The 23,627-nt window shown below is 41.8% G+C and overlaps 2 protein-coding genes across 2 annotated transcripts; both read left to right on the forward strand.

Annotated features, from left to right (window-relative positions):
• The first annotated feature begins 3,091 nt into the window (after nucleotides 1–3,091).
• Nucleotides 3,092–17,667, forward strand: LOC145773790 (uncharacterized). The gene is made up of 3 exons (XM_082584919.1): nucleotides 3,092–3,158; nucleotides 3,249–3,398; nucleotides 12,383–17,667. Exons 1-3 carry the CDS (start codon nucleotides 3,092–3,094, stop codon nucleotides 17,665–17,667), a joined length of 5,502 nt encoding a protein of 1,833 aa, XP_082441045.1.
• A 4,260-nt stretch (nucleotides 17,668–21,927) lies between these two features.
• On the forward strand, nucleotides 21,928–22,287 carry LOC145773791 (protein FAM200A-like). The gene has a single exon (XM_082584920.1). It carries the CDS (start codon nucleotides 21,928–21,930, stop codon nucleotides 22,285–22,287), a length of 360 nt encoding a protein of 119 aa, XP_082441046.1.
• Nucleotides 22,288–23,627: the final 1,340 nt, after the last annotated feature.

The raw sequence follows: 23,627 nt of genomic DNA on the forward strand, positions 1-23,627 counted from the left end.
AATAATTCCCCAGCAACAGGACTTCAACGATCGGAAACTTCACTCTGTCAATTTCGGTGACCTGTCAATTTTTTTGTCTCATTTGCATATTTCTGTAAGTGTAGCCATTACTGGTTACCGCGCGCGATAACTTTTAACCAATTCATTTTTTTCGCGCAGTTTTCAAAGTCAGCAGACAATTTTCGCTCTGTAGGTCCAAATCTAAACATCGAACTTGAAAGAAAAACGAAGCATGCTGGAGACACACCTAGTCAAGTTTAAAAAAGTTCACAAAAGAAATTGATTGTGGTTACTCTAAAAGTAAGATTTTCCGAATTGATTAAGAATTAACCCTAACCCTACTTCTTTTGAAAAGCCTTTGTTCATCGCAAAAATTAATTCAAAGAAAAAAAAATTGAAATCGATGGGCGTCGAACCGTTATTCTCACGAACATTAGGCACAAGATGAAATCATTGAACTAAACATGCCAACGAAAAAATGTTTGTATTCACACGGTATTAATACAAACTCTATCAGAAGTAACTGACAGATAAATTTACCACACGCGGTAACCAATAATGGCTACACTTACCGAAATATGTAAATGAGACAGAAAGTTCGGTTCGCGGGAAAAAAATTCGCGACCGGGCCTGCGTCAGTTTGTTTGTTTGTTTGTTTATCTTTATCATTCATTGCGGGAAAGCGGACTTGAGCGCTATGCATCGGTGTACGCCTTCCGACGTACGTAGGCCTTACGTAGGCCTACACCTGACCCACGCTGCAGCCGACTGCAATGTCTGTTTCCGGTTGTCTACTCTATTTATGACTGAAATTTGGTACTACCCATTACTCGAAATCGATCACTGGGTAGAGGCAATTATCGTAAAGTTTCTTGCCCAGAGAAACAACAGCAAGTGCGGGTGGCTGGAGTCGAACATACAGGCTCTCGACTGCGAGCCCAACGCGCTAACCACTCGGCCAATCAAAGCCCCTACAAGCAGGGCCTCCGAGAGAAGTCAGTACAGGTCGGGAAACAATACTAAAAATGGGCCCCATAATATTTTTTAGCAAATGTAGCCTACAAATAATTTGTATCTTGTGTTGCATGTTCGTGTTAAGCTGAAATTAGCCTATTTTCCTCAGCATGAAAAGAACTTCGTTCAACGTAAAAATTATCAATAATACTGTAATTAATCACTGGATTACACTTGCAGCAAAAATGCCATTGAGGCAAACTATTTTGTCTAGAAAGCTTTGTAAACACACAATATGCTTACAGGCAACGAAAATAGTTGAACCAAGCATTTAATTCAGGAGTGTCCAAACTTTTTCCCACGCGAGCCAGATTTGATAATAAGTGTTCGCGGGCCAACAGCCACAATAATTTTTCTGAAAACTGAAAGTTGAATTTATATGTTTTTTGTGTGTCTGCAGGCCAAAAATAACACATTGTATACAACAACAGGCGTGGCCATACAAAAACGTCTCGTGGGCCGGAGTTGTCCAGCGGGCCGGACTTTGGACATCCCTGATTTAATTCAACCCTTTCTGGACTTTTTGCAATGCAAAGTTGCGGATCACAGCATCAAATGATAAAATTTTGCGACGACTGAATTGATGCACAACATGTAGGCTATAGTTAGGTTCAGTGGCGTACGCAGGATTTTCTCAAGGGGGGGGGGGGGCCATTGAGAGTAGCGTAGCGAGGAATTTTGAAAAAGGGGCTCTTGACGACCGGCGTTTTCGCTTAAGACGACAGCCAACGTCGGGGGGTCTGGGGTCCTTCCCCAGAAAATTTTGAAAAATTACTTTGAATTTGGTGCATTCTGAGAGCATTTTCAACAAAAATGTGGGTATGAATATTCCTGTAAAATGGTGCTGTCAGGTGGCATAGAAAAAGGATAAGATCATGTTTTCTTTGGCATTTTTCGGAAATAAAGCTAAGTTTCTATGTTTTCTTGTTAATTCCTGGCTGAGATGTTTGAATGTTTGGTATTGGCAAAACTCGCTTTTTTAATCCAGTTTTGTTTAACCCTTATCAGCACATGCGTTGACATTTTGTCAACATCGACTGTTTTGTGTGAGATTGCTCTCGCCCCTTATGCACTAGCTCACCAACATTCAGTGACGAAGGAGAACTTCTGAGTAGCTTACTGCTGTAGCGACTTCAAAACGTTAAATTGTTTCCACAATGAGTTATTTGCGTTTTAACTTAATCGGCACATCTGTTGACAAAATGTCAACAATCAGAAACAATAGGAGTTTGGAATTTAAAGCCACTATGCAGTAGCTAGCTATTATCACAAAGTGATAACAGGCGACTTACAGGAAAGTTGCACGTGTATTTAGTGAATCGCTGTCTGACTAGGTCTTAGTGGAGAGCTCCTCCTAGTCACTAGGAGGAGTTAGATTGCCAGTTGATATAACTCAGAAGAAAAATACAGTCTAAGAAGTTGTGTCGGAAACGTTTGCCTTAGCTCTAACTAGCTCTTACAAGATACTTGGCATGAAATACTAACTATTTGAAATTCAATGGTTGTTTCGGCTAATTACAGTAAGGGTCAAATTTACTGATGGACAGACAGAGAAGATTTTCATTTTAAAAGGCCCAAATACACCTGCAAATAACTTCTGATGATGTTGATAGCAACTCTAATGCTGAGGCTACAAGTAGTAGTGAATGTGAGTCCATACCAGATGTTGATGAACTGCCTTTGGAAGAGGAGGAACTGTCCGATATAGATATCTTTGAGGAAGAAAGTGAAGATGACGAGACTGGTAGTGATGCAGATCAAGAATCTAATGACGGTTCCTCAGAAGATGAAGATCAAGTACCAATAACAGCTGGCAATGCAACCTATTATGCAAATCTTTTTCCAGGCAGGCTCAGAAGAAGAAATATATTGATGCAACAGCCTCGGATTGATGCTGCTCCTGAACTTGAAGCGGATGCCTTCAAATTATTTTATCGGCCTGAAATTATACTTCAGATAGTAGGCTACGTGAGACAAACAGAAAAGCAAGAAACGTGAGACACGAATGTATAAGCTGTTGCCTAATTCTGTACAAAAAAAATTCACAATCGAAGAAGTTAAGGCAGGTCTTGCAATTATGATACGTGCTGGCTTGGACAGAGATAACTTCACCGATTTACGTCGATTGTGGGATCCTCTTGATAGTAGGCCATTTTATAGTGTAGCTATGGCACAAAATCGATTCAAATTTCTGATACGATGCATGCGTTTTGATAACTATCGCAATCGACCAGAAAGACAAAGGAACGACATGTTAGCTGCTATTCGAGAGGTGTGGGAAGCATTCAACAGTAGTCTGCGCAACGTCTACATCCCTAAGGAAGCATTGACTGTGGATGAACAACTGATCGGATATCGAAGCAAAATTCTTGGAAGAACATACGGTACATGCCATCGAAACCAAGGAAATTTGGTGTAAAGTTCTTTTGGCTGTGTGAATCCACATCAGGTTTTGCTCTAAGTGGCATTCTTTATTCCGGAAGAGAATCCGGCTTGGCTTCTCACAGACATCTTGCAGATGATATAGTGATGAACCTGTGTTCTGTTTACTTTGGTAGTGGTCGGGATATACGGTCTACGTTAACAGTTATTTTACATCTTATGGTGTGGTTTGCTATCTTTTGCTTCAAAATCTTACATTGGTAGGAACAGTAATGGCTAATCGTCGTAAAGTTCCATCGCAACGCAAATCAGCAAGGGGAAGAGAGGTGGAAAGTACTAAAGGGTAGTATGACCATTTGAACAAAATTCTGCTATTGTCATATATACCAAAACGAAACAGGAATGTCCTCATGATGTCTTCTTCACACTCTTCTGTTTCCGTCACTGACTCTCACAGGAAACCTACAGTTATCATGGATTATCACAAGCACAAAGGTGGAGTTGACACTCTTGATGAAAACTGTGAAGAATTCAATTGCTTGAGGAAAACAAATTGTTATAGTCGTCATTTTATTTACGTTGAATATATGTAACTCGTGACCAGCGTCACTACATAATCACCGTTCAGCGTTTTCTGGTACAGACGTTGGAATTGATTACCACCGCACTGCGCGTGTAATCAATTGAGCGTTCTGTACCACGTTCCTCAGTTGATTGTTTTGCGTTTCTTTCTTACTATATATTGCGTTGATTTTATACACTGAATCAGTAAGTAACAAGAGGTAAATGGTTTTCTCACTTGGTTGGCTATCGCTACAATTATTATTATTGTTTATTTTATATTAAACGTCTGGAAATACAACAGACATTTAACTGGCGTCGTCGGCAGGATCTTTACAGAATTTCTACAGGATTTTAGAAACATGGAGAAACTGATCGAAGTCCTGCAACAACAAATTGCCAACCAAGAACGTCAGACGAAGGAGCAAATTGCCAGACAAGAAGAACGTCTGTACCAGACAAGAAGAACGTCACCAGGAACGTCAAGAAGAACAAGAAAGGCGCCACCAAGAACAATTACGAGAAATACGAGCCCAAACTGCGAGATCACAGCCAACAACAATACAACAACAGGTATCTTTACCTAAGTTCGTAGCGTTCGATGCCACCACTGAACTGTGGGCAGACTATTGGAAGAGGTTTAACACCTTTGTAGCAGCACATTCAGTCGCACAAGACAAAATGCCGCAGGCTTTTCTCACCAATCAATCACCTACAATCTACAAAATGTTAACAAATTTGGCTGCGCAGGAAACAAACCCAAAAGAAGTCAACGATCTCACCATGACGGAAATTACAAATTACATGGCTCAACAATTCGACCCAAAACGCTTCATCGTGAGGGAGCGATTCCGTTTCTGGAGCGAAATGAAGCGCAAGCCCGGGGAAACAGCTCAAGAACTAGCCATCCGCATACGTCAGGCAGCTGCCACCTGTGACTTCTCGTCCATTTCAAATCCATTGGACGAAGCTTTACGTACTCGTTTTATTTGTTCAATAGGTAACGAGGCGGTGCTTAAGGCGTTATTCAAAATCAGAGCTGATGAACTTACTTTCAAACGTGCGGTGGAGGTTGCATCAGAAACCGAAGAGGCAGCCAAGGTGGCCAAAGAAACTGTTTACGGCACTCCACCAGCACCAGTTGCGAAAGTAAGGACCATCAGCAAACCTCCAAAAACTAGGCAACTTACAGGTACTTTCTTTACTTCTAAAAATAAAGAATGCTATCGTTGTGGTAATTCCAACCACAACGCCAATGACTGTAGGTTTAAGAAAGCCACTTGCCATTTCTGCAATATTACGGGACACTTACAGAGTGTTTGTCGAAAGAAAGCTAGACAGTTCAAACCTTCTAAGGTAAATTGTATCGAGGAAATTAACATGCTCTCTAGTTCTTGCAGAAAACCTCGAAATTCAAAGTTGGAAGTACCGATCTCCATTAATTCGGTAACCACACACTTAGAACTGGACACTGCTACAAATGGAAATTTCCTTTCCAACGACGTCTGGACTCGGGTAGGCGCACCTCAATTGCAAGCACCAGTGTCGCAGTTCCAATCTGCTACCAAGCATCTAGTACCAATCACGGGTTCTTTCACGGCCCAGGTAACTTGTCCTTCCACGGGAAGGTCAGATAATATTCCTTTTGTAGTCACGACAGTCAAAGGACTGAACTTGCTAGGTCGTGATGCAATCTCGTCTTTAAGAATTTCTATCGATAAATTCCTTCTGTCTAACTGTTCTACTTTACAGAGCATCCAGTCATGCGACAAGCCTGATAAGAGTCTGGAGAAGGCATGCTCCCTCTTATGTGACGAGTTTAAAGATGTTTACGATGGGTCTCGGGTGCTTACGAGATTATGAACTAGACATAGATTTTAAGTCTGATGCTAAACCTGTTTTTCTAAAACCTAGGCCTGTACCTTTCGCGCTAAAGGAGGACTTAGCACAAGCCTATGATTCGGGCATTGCACGTGGTGTATGGACACCAGTTCAGTTTTGCGATTGGGGCACACCGGTTGTTCCAGTCCGTAAGCGTTCAAATTCTTCAGAAGCGAAGGCCAAGTTACGCATTTGTGGCGATTATTCAGTCACGGTGAACCCTTCCCTGGAGACCCATCGTCACCCGTTACCCTTACCAGAAGACTTAATGCAAAAGTTGGGTGGTGGGTATGGTTTCAGCAAGATAGACTTGGCTGATGCCTACAATCACATTCGACTTGGTCCTGACAGTCGAAAACGACTCGCATTAAGCACTCACCGTGGCGTACTTTTACAAAATGTTTTACCTTTTGGCATATCTTCTGCTCCAGGTTATTTTCAGAAGATCATGGACGACCTTACAGCTGACCTTCCAGGGGTCGCAGTCTACCTAGACGACATTCTTGTCAGTGGCAATACTGCTGAGGAGCATCTCCAGAATCTTAGACGGCTCCTCGATCGACTTCACTCAAAAGGCCTGAGGTGTAGGAAAGACAAGTGTAAGTTTGCACAACCTCAGGTAGAGTATCTCGGACACATTTTGTCCAGGCAGGGCATCTCCAAAGGTCCCAAGGTAAACGCCGTACTGGAGATGTCTGCCCCCACTGACGTATCTTCTCTTCGTTTGTTTTTAGGTTCCTTACAATTTTATTCGAAGTTTCTACCGTTGAACGCTTCTACTGTAGCAGAACCACTATACCATCTCACGAAAAAGGACATTCCTTGGAGATGGGGAAAACAAGAGGAAAACTCTTTTGCTCAGCTGAAGCATCATCTATCTACTGATGAGGTTCTTACACATTTCAATGCTTCACTTCCGGTAGGTATCGCATGTGATGCTTCTAGTGTGGGCATCGGTGCTACTTTGTTTCACCGTTACCCAGATGGCACAGAACGGCCTATTGCAAACGTTTCAAAGATATTAACAGCTTCGCAGAGAAACTATAGTCAAATTCAGAAAGAGGCTTTGTCGATAATTTTTGCGCTAAAGAAATTATCAATATCTTTTTGGTAGATCATTCATTTTGGTCACAGATCATAAACCATTGCTTAGTCTTTTTGGCCCGACCAAATCGACACCTTCTTTGGCAGCAAATCGTTTGGCTCGTTGGGCACTCTTTTTATCGCAATTTACCTACACTATTGAGTACAGGAAGACGAAGGATCATCAAAACGCTGATGCTTTGAGTCGCTTACCAGCAGGAGGGGATAAAGTCTTCGATGAAGAGGAAAGTGCGGATGACATTGATATCGTCTGCGCTATCGATGCTTTGGATTTGCAGGTCCAGACCCCAAATGCTGCATCACTACGTAAAGAATCTTCTAAAGATCCTATCATTTCCACGGTAATGCGTTTCATTCATGAAGGATGGCCGGCTAAGTCTTCTCCACAAGACCCGGTCGAACCGTTTCGTAAGTACGCAGACTCTCTTTCTACTTGTTACGGATGTCTACTTTACGGTTCCAGAGTGGTCATCCCTTCCAAACTTCGTCCTTCCGTCCTTCAGTTGCTTCATGAAGGACATTTCGGCATTGAGAGAATGAAGCAGTTGGCAAGGACGTCCGTCTACTGGCCAAACATCGATCGAGACATAGCGGAACTTTGTCACAAGTGCAGTACCTGTGGCAAATATCAACCGCAATCTAAAACCCAGGTCCAATCATGGACGGTTCCAGAAGCACCGTGGAGTCGCTTACACATAGATCATGCAGTAGAATTCATGGGTTACTATTGGTTACTCAGCATTGATGCTTTTTCTAAATACCCTTGTATTCATGCTACTACTTCCTTATCTTCAACAGCTACTATCAACCTGCTAGAAGAGATTTTGCTCATTTCGGCTATCCCCATACTGTAGTTACCGATAATGCTACTACTTTTAAATCCACAGAATTCCAAACTTTCTGTAAGGAGAGGGGTATGGTACACATCACGGGTGCCCCTTACCATCCGGAAACCAATGGAGCGGCGGAACGCCTCGTACGTACGTTCAAGCAAGCACTTCGCAAATCTTCCCTGCCCCGAAACAAGCAGTCTTGGAATTCCTACAGCAGTATCGACGCACGCCCACTCCGAGTGGCTACTCTCCAAGCCAATTACTCAACAATCGTCAGATTCGAACCAAGATCGACACGCTTCTCCCCACACCGTCTCAAGTGGTACCCCGACAAAACCCTCACAACACGGACGCCTCTGAAGTTACAAAACGACATTTCAAACCGGGAGATCCCTGTTACGCGCTATCATTCACTCCACGACGGAGCCAGGATCCTCGTTGGGTTCCAGCCGAGGTGATTAAGCGACAGGGTAGCCGAATCTTCCTGGTACGTCTGCTGCCACATGGTCCGACGTGGAGGCGCCATATGGACCAACTGCAACCTCGCTATGCATCATCGGAGGACCAGGAGCCGGGAGAAACTCCTGCACCAACAGTCGACTCCTCCGCTGTCTCCACCTCAGCCCGAACGAATTCGGACGACACACCGACTGTACCGGAATTCGGGCCACACAACCCACGAAGGTCGAGCCGTCGCCGCAGACCTCCGGCCCGTTTCGGACTTTGAGTTTTATTGTTAATTCGGTGTCTTGTTCATTTTTATGTTTGTGTATAAAAATTATCGGGGAGGTGTTATAGTCGTCATTTTATTTACGTTGAATATATGTAACTCGTGACCAGCGTCACTACATAATCACCGTTCAGCGTTTTCTGGTACAGACGTTGGAATTGATTACCACCGCACTGCGCGTGTAATCAATTGAGCGTTCTGTACCACGTTCCTCAGTTGATTGTTTTGCGTTTCTTTCTTACTATATATTGCGTTGATTTTATACACTGAATCAGTAAGTAACAAAACCAGCTCAGTGGCCGAGTGGTTTCGCCTTCGGCTCTGGTGCTGGTAGATCTGAGATCGATTCCAGGTCGGGTCAAACCGAAGACTTTAAAAATGGTACCGATTGTGTTCTATCCTGCATATCGCAGTGAGAATGAGTCGGGTAATAGGCTAATGTGATAACATCGTAAACCTGATATAAATTAAAAATGAGCCCTGTCGCTAAAAGACCTTAGCTGTTGTAAAGCGACAATAAATAAAACCATAACATTATTATTATTAGTAAGTAACAAGAGGTAAATGGTTTTCTCACTTGGTTGGCTATCGCTACAATTATTATTATTGTTTATTTTATATTAAACGTCTGGAAATACAACACAAATCATTGGCCAATGGGTATAAATTACAATTTGATAAATGTTGCCAGCAACAACACATTTCTCATAATGAGAGGCAATGGGAAAAGTAACAAAAAAACAGATTTTCTCAAACAACTTAGCTTTCAGCTTGCTCAAACGTATGTCAACAAAAGAAAATTGGCGAAAGAAACTAAACTACTTGCCGAAAAGTCGAGGTTCATCGATGTTGCTACTTCAAGCACTTTCAATCGCACAGTTCAAACTATCAAACGGGGAAGATGCTACAGATGTGCAAAGCATACTCGTTCTAAATGTGTCACTTGTAGCCGACGGGTTTGCCCACCACACTGAAAACTTCAGAAGAACCAATATTGCTTGGAATGCTGAACAATTTGTTGTAGTGCTCCAAATTCCTTCGTTTTTGTGTTTGAAATATACGTGGCAAAACTTCGCTTGTTAAGATTTCTTTGCATTTTATCTGACAGCTAGTAATCTAAAACTATGTCCTGGATAGAAGATAGACCTCCCAATTAGGATTAATGATTGTTTTGTTGAGGTTTTATCAACATCAAATCATCTAAAATAACAACTTCACTTTGAGACCAGCGCATTTGTATCGAAAAACACAAGAAAATGCCATGTTGACAATTTGTCAACATCTGTGCCGATTAAGTTACCTAAAATCCCTGTGCTAATAAGGGTTAAAATTAGGCAAGTTTTTTTAGACTGAAAGCATCATTCCCAAGCATAAACAGACTGAAAGCATCATTCTCAATATCGTGACGTCACACGCGTGCCAAAGTGGGGTTGTAACTCCCCTGCCATGGCCCAATGCCCCCCCCTGCGTACGCCACTGGTAGGCTTTTCAATCGGTTTTGAGTCGTAGGCCTACTGGAGTGCAAACAATTCTTTACAAATTTCAGTAATTGCTAAAACCACGTTCTCAAAGCGCAACCGTTGGAGGTATAGCTACCGGAACACAAAAAAATCATAACAAAACTATTTGGAAAAACCTTTCAAAAGTTGCAATCAATGATTCCTTATTGTATTGATTATGGGGTGGTTCGTCCTGGTTTGCAGCTGAAGTTTGCTGTGTGGCTTTCTGTCAAAAGTACCAACTCATCCAAAATGTCTTGAAAAATGTCATTGTTGTAGCCTACAAATGGTTTAAATTTGTTCCACATGCCCGAAACTGCACAACAGACATACGATGAAATTTTCATGGAACTTCAAACTCATCGACGATATGTTTGAGTTTGTTGATACATTTGTCAATTCCAACAACTATCGAATTCTTTGCAATGTGCGGTAGAATACACTTCCTTCGAATGATTCAGCTAGTTAAGTGGAGTTATAAAAGCGTTCTGTCTTCAGGAAAAAAAATCATTTTTTTTTAAATTTATAATCGCCACTGCAACTTTAGCTTGCGAGCAGTAGCCTACTCTTCTCAGCTTTCTCTTACTTAGATTACACCTTCCTTTAATTTCATTAAATTCGTCAGTGAATCTTGTTTAGGACCGTAATCCACATAGGCTAATGCAAAGCAGTCACAAATTTAAAACTGCTAGTTGTAGGCTACTTTAGCATTGACTCAGCTTCCGATCAAGCTCTTGTTGGTTTCAACTTGATGCATTTAAGAAACGTCTTTATAAGAGCTTCAATTGCAAAAGGGTAATATAAAGCATTGAGTTTGACTGCACCACGCCTTGATTACTCTCTCGAAGTCAATTTTTTTTGCAAGATGATAGGACAGCTTGTTTAGATTTTCAGAATTTTTCCTCTGACTGGGCTATAACTTTGAAGAGGCCACAAGCTTACAGATAATCAATTACTCCAAAAATGATAAGACATTTGAACAACGCTGTCTGTAGGCAACATAATGAATTCAAACTAGATTTAAGCAACAACATCTATAAAAAAAACTCAAATAAAGAAAAAACTCACTACCTTCCAAAATCCCATCATCTTGAGAAGCATGACCAACAAAAGGCTACTTAATTGACCACAAGAAAACAGAAGATCTTTTAACTATGGCAAAATTAGCCTACATCCAATTGCAGCAATAAGTTAATAAAATCAAAAGTTTTAAAACTGTACTGCAACACTAAAAGATCACAATTCGGAATCAGCAAAGTTTGCACAGAAAGAAAAGTAGAAGGAAAAAGAAAACGTGGCAGACAACCAAAACGATGGCAAGACAACATCCAATCACGAACCGGACTCAGCTTGGCGACACTGGGCGAGCTGGCTCAAAATCGCCACTCTTGGAAGCAAATAACTCATGTTGATGCGCAATCTGCTGCAGACGGAGATGATGACTGATGATGATCCATAAACAACAAATATACAGGATTTACTTTCTTTAATCGTGCTTGGACTGATACCTTTAACTTTCCCAGATAACTTATGTTGGATACAACATCCTATGCCTGGCCAACGCAGATTTTGAAGTTAAGGTTCAGTTGTCAAGCAAAAATAGTTCCCGCTTAGCTAAAACAGCACCAGTTTTCAAGTTGAAACTATCAGTACAATCGAAACCGTTCAATGATGCAGAAATCATTTCAGCTTCAGATTTTACGTCTGGAAGCTGTTCAACATCGCCTACCTTAACACGAAAATGATTTGTTCTTGATGAGAAGCATCGAGAGTGACATTTAGGCTACAATGCTTGAAAAATACATGAAACTACACACCGTTGTTTGCGTTTGGTCTGAAGGAGAGCAACCTCTGTACATTTTGCAAAATTGCTACGGAGAATACCTTTCATTTGTTTTGCGAATGTCATGTTGTAAAGAATTATTGGGAAGATGTTTTTTCTTGGATATCAGCAAAACTGAGATATCCTGTTATAGCTAATGACCAGTTGATTCTGTTTGGAACTGTGAATTCTAATTTGTTGAATTGTTTACTTTTATGCGCAAGATATGTTGTTTATCGATGCAAATATGCCGAAGCTAACCCGACGATTTCCCAGTTTATTCAAACGGTAAAAGAAACTCGGCAATCAGAGCGAGTGATCGCCGTAAAGTCTAAGAATTTGAAAAAACACCAATTGAAATGGAACCACATGACATAGATAGTTTGTGAACTAGAACTTGCATGCATCTTGCTGATGTGCTGATGAGTACAATATTTTTGTGTTTGTTATCTGTGTTGTTATTGTTGTGTAATAAAAAAAAAAAAAATAAATAAAAAAAATAAATAAATAAAAAAAAAAAATAAAAAAAAAAATAAGGCTAATTCTAATGTTGAAGGTAAAACTGAACCGTCATGGTCATCTGGGGCAGCCAACCAGTTCGACCAGGATGAGACTTCTGGCAGTAGTGGTACTAGCAGGGAGCAATATCAAGTTATAGATGCGCTCTCGGGTCACGACCTCTCTCCAAGTCTGAAAAGCGAGGTTCAGTTTCATGGCAAAACCACAGTGCCGCCTGACTTTCGCGGTGAACCACAATTGACGCTCGGTTATGCAACTAGTTATGGATTCTCAAGAAGAGCAAGTGCGCCACCTGGCTTCCAGTCCAGGTTTGATGTGCCCAATATTTGGTCTGATAATCAGGGTCACATGCCCAGAGATTGGACTCCTAGACAGACTAGTTATTTACGCTCCGCACCCCAACCCAGTCGGCCTTATATGGCGCCTACATCACCGGCTGTGCAGCTTCCCCAGCTGCAGCTGAGGAAATTTAGTGGGGACATTGGGCAGTATCCATCCTTTGTCCAAGAGTTTAAGGCATTCGTTGAAGGCAGCTGCTATGATAGTCATAGACGGCTATTATACCTGCAGATGTATGTCACCGGAGAGCCAGCCAGGTTGATCCAAAATTGTAATGTCTACCCAGACAAGGGGGAAGGATACTATAAAGCATGGGAGCTTTTAAATAATCGGTATGGCAACAACCTCAGGATGCGGGTGAAAGTTAAGGAAGAACTGATAAAGGGTCCCAAAATCCGTTCATCAGACTCAGAGCGACTCAATGACATGGCTCTCCGGATGAACAATTGCAAATGCCTTTTTGAAGCAGGTGGCAACTTGGGAGAACTTAACGGTTCGGAAATATTAAGCCTCCTGTTAGCTCGCTTACCCCTAAAGCTTCAAGAAAGGTTTGCTGAGTTGGCATTTCACAAACAGCGTGTAGGGGAGCAGGCCACTTTTGTAGATCTTTTGGAGTTAGTTAACGATGCAGCTCGCTATGCCGAAATGGAGTGGGCTCAACAGGTATTTAAGGCACAGGCAAATAATGACTTCCATTTGAAAACACACCAGAAGGAACACAACCGGAAGGACAGGATATTGGCAGTCTCCAACAACATGACGGGGAATGTTAAAACTTCTGTAAAAAAGGAATGTCCTGTTTGCAGTGAGGACCACCCCATCTGGCGTTGTAATACTTTCCTAGAGACATCCATATCCGACCGCCGCAATTTGGTGCGTGAGTGGGGACTTTGTTTCAACTGCTTAAAAGGGGGTCACCTTGCATCTAAATGCAACTTTAGGAAGCATTGCCAGAAATGCCATCAAAGACACAACACTCTACTTCATTACGAAGGCGAGCAAACAACTGCACCTAACAAGTCCCTCTTTGCATCGACGCCGATAGAAGTACCTACCCACCCCGTCTTAAGCATTGTACCGGTAAAGGTTTGGGGGGGTGACCAGGAACAAGCTATTTGTACCTATGCTCTTATGGATACCGGCTCCACCACAAGCATTTGCACTCAACGCTTGGTGAAAAGATTGAGGTTAAAAGAATCCATTGGAGGTGCATCTCTCCAAGGCATTGGTAACTCGGCCACCTGCCATTCTAAAGTCAAAGCGCTGCACATCCAGGGAATGGCAGAAGATGAAGTCTTTGCAATTCCTTCGGTGATGGTACTACAAAAACTACCTAATCTGTCAGGCAATATCCCCTCTAATAGGATTTCAGGAGAGTACAATCACTTAAGGGACATTCAATTTCCTAAACTGCCTTCACAACAAGTGGATTTACTGATAGGCATGGATGCCCATGAGGTCTTCCGTATTAAAGAGCAGCGCTGTGGTAAGGCTGGTGAACCATTTGGGTGGCATACAGCAATTGGATGGACATTGTTTGGAGCCGAATTTGAAGAAAATGTCAACTCGGATAGTGGTGGCACTGGCATCAGCCTTACGGCAGTGAAAACCTCGGAAGGGCTCCATGAACAAGTGCTGCAGTTCTTGGAACAAGATTTTAAGGATGCCGAAGAGGTCCAACAGGTGTCCATGTCCAGGGAGGATCAAAGGGCCTTATCAGTCATGGAAGACTCGGTTAAAAAGGTTGGTGGCCATTATCAAATGAGACTCCCCTGGCGAGATGAAAACGTACCCCTCCCAAATAACCGGATTGTGGCAGAGCGGCGCCTTCAGTCTCTTAAAAACAAACTTGTTTGTAACGAGGAGGTAAGGGGCTTATATGCTCAAAAAATTAATGAGTACATTGTAAACGAATATGCCAGTCAGGTGACTAATCCCACTCCTTCAGATCGTACATGGTACCTCCCTCACCACGCTACAGGGCCGAAGTTTCGAGTGGTTTTTGATTGTGCTGCCAAATACAAGGGAGTTTCCCTTAACAGCACACTGCTGCAGGGTCCAGACCTCTGCAACAATTTAACCGGTGTACTTCTTAGATTTCGTCAGGATCCAATCGCATTCATTGCAGACATCCGCAGTATGTTCCACCAGGTGCGAGTGGACCCTGCAGACAGAGATGCTCTCCGATTTCTTTGGTGGCCTGATGGTGACCTGGGTAAGACGCCGGCGGAATATCAAATGAATGCATTTCCCTTTGGTGCAACATGTTCGCCTAGTTGCACCTCTTATGCACTCCTGCAAACAGCAAAGGACAATGCCACCGGTGCATGCAAAGAGGTAAGAGACACAGTAGGTAACAGCTTTTATGTCGACGACCTCTTAAAATCATGTGGTAGTGCAGATGAAGCTACCAAACTAATAAGTGAGCTTCTTCCATTGCTGCACAGTGGTGGGTTCCATCTGACCAAGTTCGTCGCGAATTACCCAGATGTTTTGAATTGTGTTTTAGACGATGACATCGCCAAGTCTGGACCGGATGTGTCACTGCATGACGAGACAGTTGAGAAGGCCTTGGGTGTTTTCTGGAGCACCTCGGCAGATTGTCTCAAGGTCCAAGTTGACGTGAAGGAGAAGCCAATGAGCAGGCGAGGACTTCTTTCCATGATTAATCAGGTGTATGATGTCTTAGGCATAGTTCAACCGTTTGTTTTGCCCATAAGGAAGCTTTTACAGGAATCGTGTCGAGATGGGAGCGGCTGGGATGACATCATTTCAGAAACTGCACGCCAGCAGTGGCAAACTTGGTTGCATGGACTACCACAACTGCGTAACGTCTCTATACCACGCAGCTTTAAATTGGCCGACAAGGTTTGCGTTAGCATCGAGTTACATGTTTTTTCTGATGCGAGCACTGTGGGGTATGGTGTGGCCAGTTACATTCGTATTGTGTATGCTGATAATTCGGTAAGTTGTGTCTTTTGTATGGGGAAATCTCGAGTAGCGCCTTCTAAACCTGTGACTGTACCCCGACTCGAGTTAACTGCAGCCACTATGGCCGTGAAACTAAGTACGTTTATTTGCAACATGCTTGAATTTGACTTTAACAACGTGTATTTTTGGACTGACGCTACCATTGTGCTCCAGTACATCCAGAATTGTGCCTCTCGCTTTCATACGTTTGTGGCTAATCGGCTTCAGGTCATTCATAACTACTCCACACCTGAACAATGGCGTTATGTTCCCACCAGTGTCAATCCGGCTGACATTGCCTCTCGTGGGTTAATGCCTAATCGGGTCGACACTGCTGGACTTTGGTTTAATGGTCCTGAATTTTTAAGCGAATGTGTAAGCAATTGGCCGCAGCAGCCAGACGTGATTACAGTGCCATTGAATGATGATGATGAAATGAAGAACGTTTGCATGGCTACTACCGCAGCTGCGGAAGACAATTTGCTGAAACTGCTCCTGATGCGTCACTCGAAGTACTGGAAAATCCAAAGATCAGTGGCATGGCTAAAGAGATTCAAAGCGTATATCTTGTGGAAACATTCCAGTTCACCACAGCCGAAGGTTGGTCCACTTACAGGCGCAGAGATGTTAGAAGCCACTACCGACCTCGTCAAACTTGTACATTGGGATGATTTCCCTGAAGCAATGACAAGATTACAATCTCTACCCAACAATGAACTTTTACCTGACAGGGAGTTGTGCAACAATCCAGCACTCAAGCCACTACGGAAGCTTAGTCCCATTCTGTTGGACGGTGTATTACGAGTAGGTGGACGGCTGAGGAATGTGGATCTACCTTTAAACATCAAGCATCCCATAATTCTCCCACCCAACAATCCGTTAACACAAATGCTAATTTGCAACCGGCATGAAGAGTCTGGACATAGTGGAACTTCGCATGTTTTGAACTCTCTGATGTCAACCTTCTGGATCATTCGTGGTCGTGCGGCCGTACAAAAGGTTCTAAGCTCTTGCCTTCGTTGTCGGGTGTGGAACACTCGCGTTGGGACGCAACGTATGGGCGATCTCCCAGAATCAAGAACGGCAGCCGGAAAGAAACCCTTTCACTCCACTGGCGTCGATTTGATGGGCCCATTGCTTATTAAGCAGGGAAGGAGTACCGTCAAAAGGTACGTCGTTCTGTTTACTTGTATGGCGTCACGTGCCGTCCATTTAGAAGTCGCCGAATCGCTGGAAGCAGCTGCATTTATTCAAGCATTTCGAAGGTTCATTTGTCGGCGTGGCAAACCAGAGGTTGTTTTCAGTGACAACGCCACCAACTTTAAAGGCGCCGAGCGTGAGCTGAACGACGGCGTGAAGTCTTGGAAGAGTGCTAAGTTCCAACATGCAATGACTCAAAGCGAGATCGAGTGGAAATATAATCCCCCAGCCTGTTCACACTCAGGTGGTGTCTGGGAACGTTTAATCAGATCGGTTAGAAAGCACATGCGCCTCATGGTAGGGGAAACCAGCTTAGATGATTTCGAGCTGTCAACTTTGATCAGCGAAATAGAGCGAATCTTGAATGATCGGCCCATTACTGACGTTTCAACAGATCCAAAAGACTTTATGGCTTTAACACCAAGTATGTTGCTTACCGGGACGCTGGAAACGGTCTTGCCGAGTGAAGTGTCGACGAAGAGAGATCTGTATCGACGATCCTGGCGCAAAACCCAAGCTGTTGCGGACAAATTTTGGAGTCGCTGGCTGACCGATTATTTGCCAATGCTCCAGCCTAGAAACAAGTGGTATGGGACCTCTCCAAACCTGGAGATTGGTGACCTGGTGTTAATAGCGGACGATAATGTCAAACGCGGCTGTTGGCCCAACGCTATAGTGAGAGAATGCTACGCTGATTCAGATGGCCTGGTACGTCGGGTGCGCGTCCAAACTGCGGACAATGTATTGATTAGAGACGTGAGGAAAATCTGTTTGCTAGAAGGACATTTGGGCACTCAGCCCTCTGTGACATGAACTGTTTCTGCTGCGGCTTCGCTGATCGACAATTTTGTTGTTATATGTATTAAGTTAGGCATTGCTATGTTTCACTAGGTGGGCTTAACCTGTCTTAGATTGCAGTGCCAATTACTAGTTTTGGTAGCACTGCTAATAGTGACACACGACTGCTACCTTTAGGTTTAGTCTGTTAATTTTATTTCTTGACTGCTCTTTGAATTTGATATCATTTTTGTTTTTAGTGTCTGTAACCAATGATCTAACTTTGGCGCTTATAGGGCGTACTGGATAATCTTGTCATAATTTTGTGTTGCCTTTATTATCCTCATTGTGTGTTGTAATTATGTAATAGATCAATGCGTTCAACCTTAGTTACACTGCTGTTTTCGGTTAGGTTACAATAACTACCTGCATGCGTGTGATTATTCGTTGTTAGTTACTTTCGTACGTTAGGTTAGGAAACTCCCCACGGTGCCTCGCCTCTTGCATGATACCTTTCTCTAATTATGTCCTTGCCATTTCTAATTTAGGAACCGTGTGCCTTGATTGCACCGAGTAGTTTTGTCCATTTACTTGTAATAGTCGTAGTGTAACATCTTTACATCTACTAGGTAGCTATCTTGTTACCGCCCTTAACAGTCGTGCTTGACTAGGTAGCTATCTGGTTACAGCTCTTGACACTCGTGCTTGAATGTGTAGTATCGTTTAGTGCGTTTCATATCGTTTTAAGGATCCGTTGTTTTGTAAAAGGTCATGCCCTTTTAGGGGGCGGTATGTTACGGATCCCCTTCACGGTATGTTACGGACCAGAAGCAACAATCACTTTTTCCTCCCCTACTTCTCCAAAAGCTTGACTCAACAATCCATTCAGTTTAGTGGAGTTAAAGTGTGGAACCATCTCCCGAAAACCATCACTGAAATTGAAACCTTTTCAATATTTTGCAGTAACTTGAAAAAGCACTTGCGTTTTGAAAATTAACCTCTAACAACCTATGCTGTAACTCTTTAATGATCTGACTGTATTATTGATTGTTGCACCATATCCTGGTGTAGCATGCCTTTCCAAATGCCACTTTTGTAAATTTATCCTACATATCATATATTACTATATTATACATTAACATATCTTACTATACGTATATCTTATATATTACACCCGACCGGATAAGGATGATGATTAGCCTATTATCTTTACTCTTCCATGAATAAGCTACTATACCATTTTGTATAATTTAATATTTGCCAGATAAGAATATATCACTATGTTACTACCAGCTTGCATCTAACTACTCCCTGATTATTATAAGCTATTATGTTCGTTCAGAGGATCGCTTGACTTTTCGTAAGATTATTATTTAGGTTGGGTTTGGAAAAGATGCTTGAAACAACTCAGACACTACATCCTTCATCGGCACTACCAAAGAATCTCCACCTCTCATTAGCGATACCAAAAACACTCCATCCCTCATTGACGCTAATTCAACTCTTATTAGAAATACCAAAAACACGCTGCTATATCATCATGCTTCTTATGCTCTTACATGCGCAGGAAATTAATTTAAAAAACAAAGCTTTTTTAACTATTTTATCTTGATAATGAGCTGCCATATTATGTATTTGTTCTGCAATATATAGGCTACTTAATATCGTTGCTGCGAACACTTTATTTCTGTATGAAATCTGTAAATAGTCCTTGTTTTGATAGTCCGTTACGTAATTTCAATATGTGTGTGTAAGTGTAACTGTGTATATTAGTTTGTTTTTGTGATGTTAGGTTCAGTCGTGTTCTCATTGCTTTAAGAATTGGCGCTCCAGTTGTTCCAGGAATGAGGAGGCGACTGATTCTTAACTAATTCATCAACTTATTTTAAAGTATCAGGTTTGGTGGCCGTGCTTAACTATATTTATTGATGCATATACCGCAATATTAGATCCTTTCATGCACGTCTTAAACCATTAAGGTTTTGCCACCTTTTCCTTTTGTTGGTTTTGTTACTGTATTTCTTTTTCACAATATCATTTCTTTTGCATTCTAACAAAGAAAAATAAATTGAATTGAATTGATATCTGAGCGTTCTTGCAACTGTTAAATTCTTTATCGATTGTCGATCAACTAATCTCGTGACGTCATCTCGCGGTCGCTTTGGAACTGTCTTTTAGATACTGACATCGCTAGAGTTAGGACGTATTTTGCTGTCTCTTAATTACTAGACAGTGGTTGTTTCAATAATTGGTAATCCTTTCATCAACCTCATCACTCGAATTAAGTTGGTCATTGTTATTCCTTTAAGTGTTTACATCATAGGCTTGAGCCACAATTATACTGTGTTACCCATCTCCTTTGGTGATTTAACTGAGTGTGGTATTTTAGACAGTGTGGGTGTCAAGTCAGGAATAATTAGGTACAGGTTGACGACTGATCTACCAGACTATCCACTAAAATTAAGTAGGCGAGCAGCGGCGGTAACATTTGGTTTTGGTGACATTTAGAAACAATCGATTTGTTGATAGTCATTGATCTATGCCAGGGGTCACCAAACTTTTTTCTCTGAGGGCCGGATTGCTGCGAGATTAACAGCTGCGGGCCGGATGCAAATTGCGAAAAGATTTACAACCATATAGAATCTCCATTGACTTGAATTGAGCACAATAAATAACAAAGTCAGCGGTGGAATAGCAAAGCTGTGATGAAAATCGAAAGGTTGCTAGAAAAGTTATCTGTAGCGGACAGTATATAATTTAGCTTAACCGCCCATACCTAGCTGTGGAAGCTTAAGCTACAGCAACATTCCGAGCGCAGTGATCGCAGGGAATGATCGAGAACAACGTCTAGACTTCTTAGTTATAAGTATGTTTTTATTGTAGAAAGGAACTTCACATCATGAACTTCCTCTCAAGAACCATCTTGATTATAATCGAACACAATTTAAATCACCACAACCAAACTGGGCCATGGCTTTGATCCCAGCAAAAAGAACTTAGATTACAAATTAGAACATACTAGAAATTATATCACTACTGGACCAAACCTGGTCTTCCAACCTCACCAGAATAACATCTCTACTGCACCAAAAATTATACTGTTACTCGACCAAGCATGGTCTTCCAATCGTACCAAAAATTATACTATTACTGTCTGTTGAATTGAAGGCCAGAACGCGATATAGGCTGCATAGTCGCTGAGGAATCAAGCATCTGTAGGCTATAACGTTGAAGAGACGAAAAACTACGCATTAAAACTGCCGGTTGCAAGAATGATTTTAGCTTATGGCATGCGATTTCTTGAAAGGCACGCAAATTCTTAATCACGCTTCAAAATCTCGAAGCATATATAACTGCAAAATTACTTGAATTACTGGGTAACGTTACATATAAGCTTATGCAAAAGAACGACAATTTCATGACGGTAATAAACGTTGAAAAGACCTAAGGTGAAACGCAGGGCGCTACATTATCCCCTGCTGTGATACACTACAGGGCATCGTGCTCTTGAAAAAACATTACATCTTTCCAAATTTGGTCTAGGCTCTCCCCATTTGTGGTGGCCTAATGATAAACAGCAATGTCAGTCCTTTACAAAAAGTTTGGTAACTTTTTTCCTTAACAGTTGTGGTGCAGCTGTTATCAATCAATCATTTTATTTTTCGTCATTAACGCGTCCGGGACGAAAAAGATAGGCTACTAACTACAAAAATCGATATAGACTTACCAACACGTTAATGAACGGGAAAAGGTGGCAAAACCTTGAAAGGTTTAAAACGTGCCTGAATGAAAAATTATGTAGGCCTAGTACAGCGGTTCCCAACCTGTGGGTCGCAACCCCAACTGGGGTCGCCTGACAATTTGCCTGGGGTCACCCGAGGCCTTCTGAAAAGTTTAGAATTTTACTAGTTTAGAAATTTAGAAAGTTAACTCTTAACAATGGGCAGCTCACCACAGAGTGCATCGCGATTTTACTAGAGTCTAGTAAAAATCGCGATTGTACCATGGTTTGTCTAGTAACTAGATAACTAATAACTAGACAAACCAGAACACCCTAGGCAAAAATAATGCACTTTTTAAGCAAAAGTTGGACTTGAGGTCGCGATTTTTGTTGACATTTGTGAGAAAAAAGTTAAATTTTAAAACATTGAGCAGCTTGGACGCAAGTTGAGACCTAGGCTATTATTTCTGCATCAGTTGATAGCCTAGGCAAGCCAGTGTAGGCTCAGTGGCGTAGCAGTTACTTGGCGGTCCTGGCTCTGCGCCAGGGGCGGCAGGCTGCAAGGGGGCGGAAAAATGAGGCTGCACAGTGCATTCACCATCAGAGTTGAAGATGTTCCTGAGAATGCACAAGAGGAGTTCATTGAACTCATTACCAGCGATGCAGCAAAAACTGATTTTTCTTCAGTGTCAGTTACCAAATTTTGGATCAAAAGTTTGCGGTCATATCCCATTCTGTCTGAGATCGCATTGCGCCTGATTCTTCCTTTTCCAACAACATACCTTTGTGAAACAGGCTTTTCAAGCTTGTTGGTTATCAAATCTAAATATAGGAGCAGACTTGATGCAGAAGATGATCTGCGTTGTGCTCTTGCAAAGACTGCTCCAAGGATTTCAGATCTGGCTAAAAAGAAGCAAGCACAGCCTTCTCACTGAACAAATTGTTGTGTTGTTTATTTATTATGAAGTCAAATTTAATATATAGTCTAGTAGCCTATCCAGTTAGCTCCAAAAGTGCAGTGAAAGAGGATCAACCCAACTAATTTTATCCTTGGGGTCACCGCAACTTGGCAAATGTTATAAAAGGGTCACAGCACCAAAAAGGTTGGGAACCGCTGGCCTAGTAGGTTATTGGTCACAGCGGAAAACCATAATAAATTCTTGGGAAAGTTGTAACATAAAATTCCCGAATCCTTTCATCTGTATGCGATGACACCGAAACGAAAAAATACTCTTCTGAAAACGTCTTTTTACAAATTGTATTTCAAGAAAAAATAGCCACATGATGTCGAAAAGGGAGCGCAACACAGTACGCACTAAAACTTGTCACCCCAATACAGATTACTGAGATAAAAGACGGAAATTTCCTCTAGTTGGTAAACACAAGCAAAACAGTTTTAATAGTCGACCAACCTTTCCAGCGACAATTCTAAAATGACGAAACTCATTGAGATATTTCAAAGCCACATAACTTGCAGCTGTGACGTAATAGTAGATATGCATTGTTATGCAATTCCACAGGTGTTAAAAAGGATTGTGCAATGTTTTACAGGTGTTACGAAAAGATGATGCAATCTCTGCTCATTTTTTAGCAATATTCCATGACATAAGACACCAGGTTATTAGACCTTAACGGTTTTATGTGACGTTTGATTCGGGGAACGATTGTCCGTAACAAAGTTAACAGTCTGACCCTGACATAACTAAAAAAGAATTGACGACAATCGTGAGCCAATAGATGAAAGACACGCGATACACAAATTGTTTGAATCACGCACGGTTAGGTTAATACGCAAATACAAAAGGCATGCAAAGAGTGAACAACAATAAGAATAATAGGGCAAAGTGGGGCGTGTTGTCACAATTTTTACAAATCAGCATATATCTCGTTCTGTACCAATGGTATCGAAATGCTAGATAGTGCAATTGAAAGAGGTATCATTCGACTTCTTTTAGCTACAGCTAAAGTTTTTCTGGATTATTTAGTTTTTACATAAATGCATGTTTAATGCAAGTGAATGGACTGTGACAAAACGCCCCACCCCGGGGCGTGTTGTCACAGAGCATGGGGCGTGTTGTCACAAAATTTCTGCACATGCTTTATGACCAAAATATGACAGACACCAACAAAAAATGATTTTAATACAGGCTGAACGAATAAAAAAATATGCAAAATGCAAAAAAAATTTAATTTGCAACATATTGGTAAAAATTTTATGCGCATTATCAAAAACAATAAAAATGTCATCTTGAGAATTATGTGTCACTATCGCATA

The sequence above is a fragment of the Aplidium turbinatum genome, chromosome 7, assembly GCF_918807975.1.
Source record: "Aplidium turbinatum chromosome 7, kaAplTurb1.1, whole genome shotgun sequence".
NCBI classification, from domain to species: Eukaryota; Metazoa; Chordata; class Ascidiacea; order Aplousobranchia; family Polyclinidae; genus Aplidium; species Aplidium turbinatum.

Coding starts and splice junctions, on each gene's coding strand:
- LOC145773791 (XM_082584920.1), top strand. CDS start 21,928: ATGAGGCTGCACAGTGCATTCACCATCAGAGTTGAAGATGTTCCTGAG.
- LOC145773790 (XM_082584919.1), top strand. CDS start 3,092: ATGATACGTGCTGGCTTGGACAGAGATAACTTCACCGATTTACGTCGA. Junction 3,159..3,248: donor ATTGTGGGATCCTCTTGATA/GTAGGCCATTTT, acceptor GCAATCGACCAG/AAAGACAAAGGAACGACATG. Junction 3,399..12,382: donor AATTCTTGGAAGAACATACG/GTACATGCCATC, acceptor CTAATGTTGAAG/GTAAAACTGAACCGTCATGG.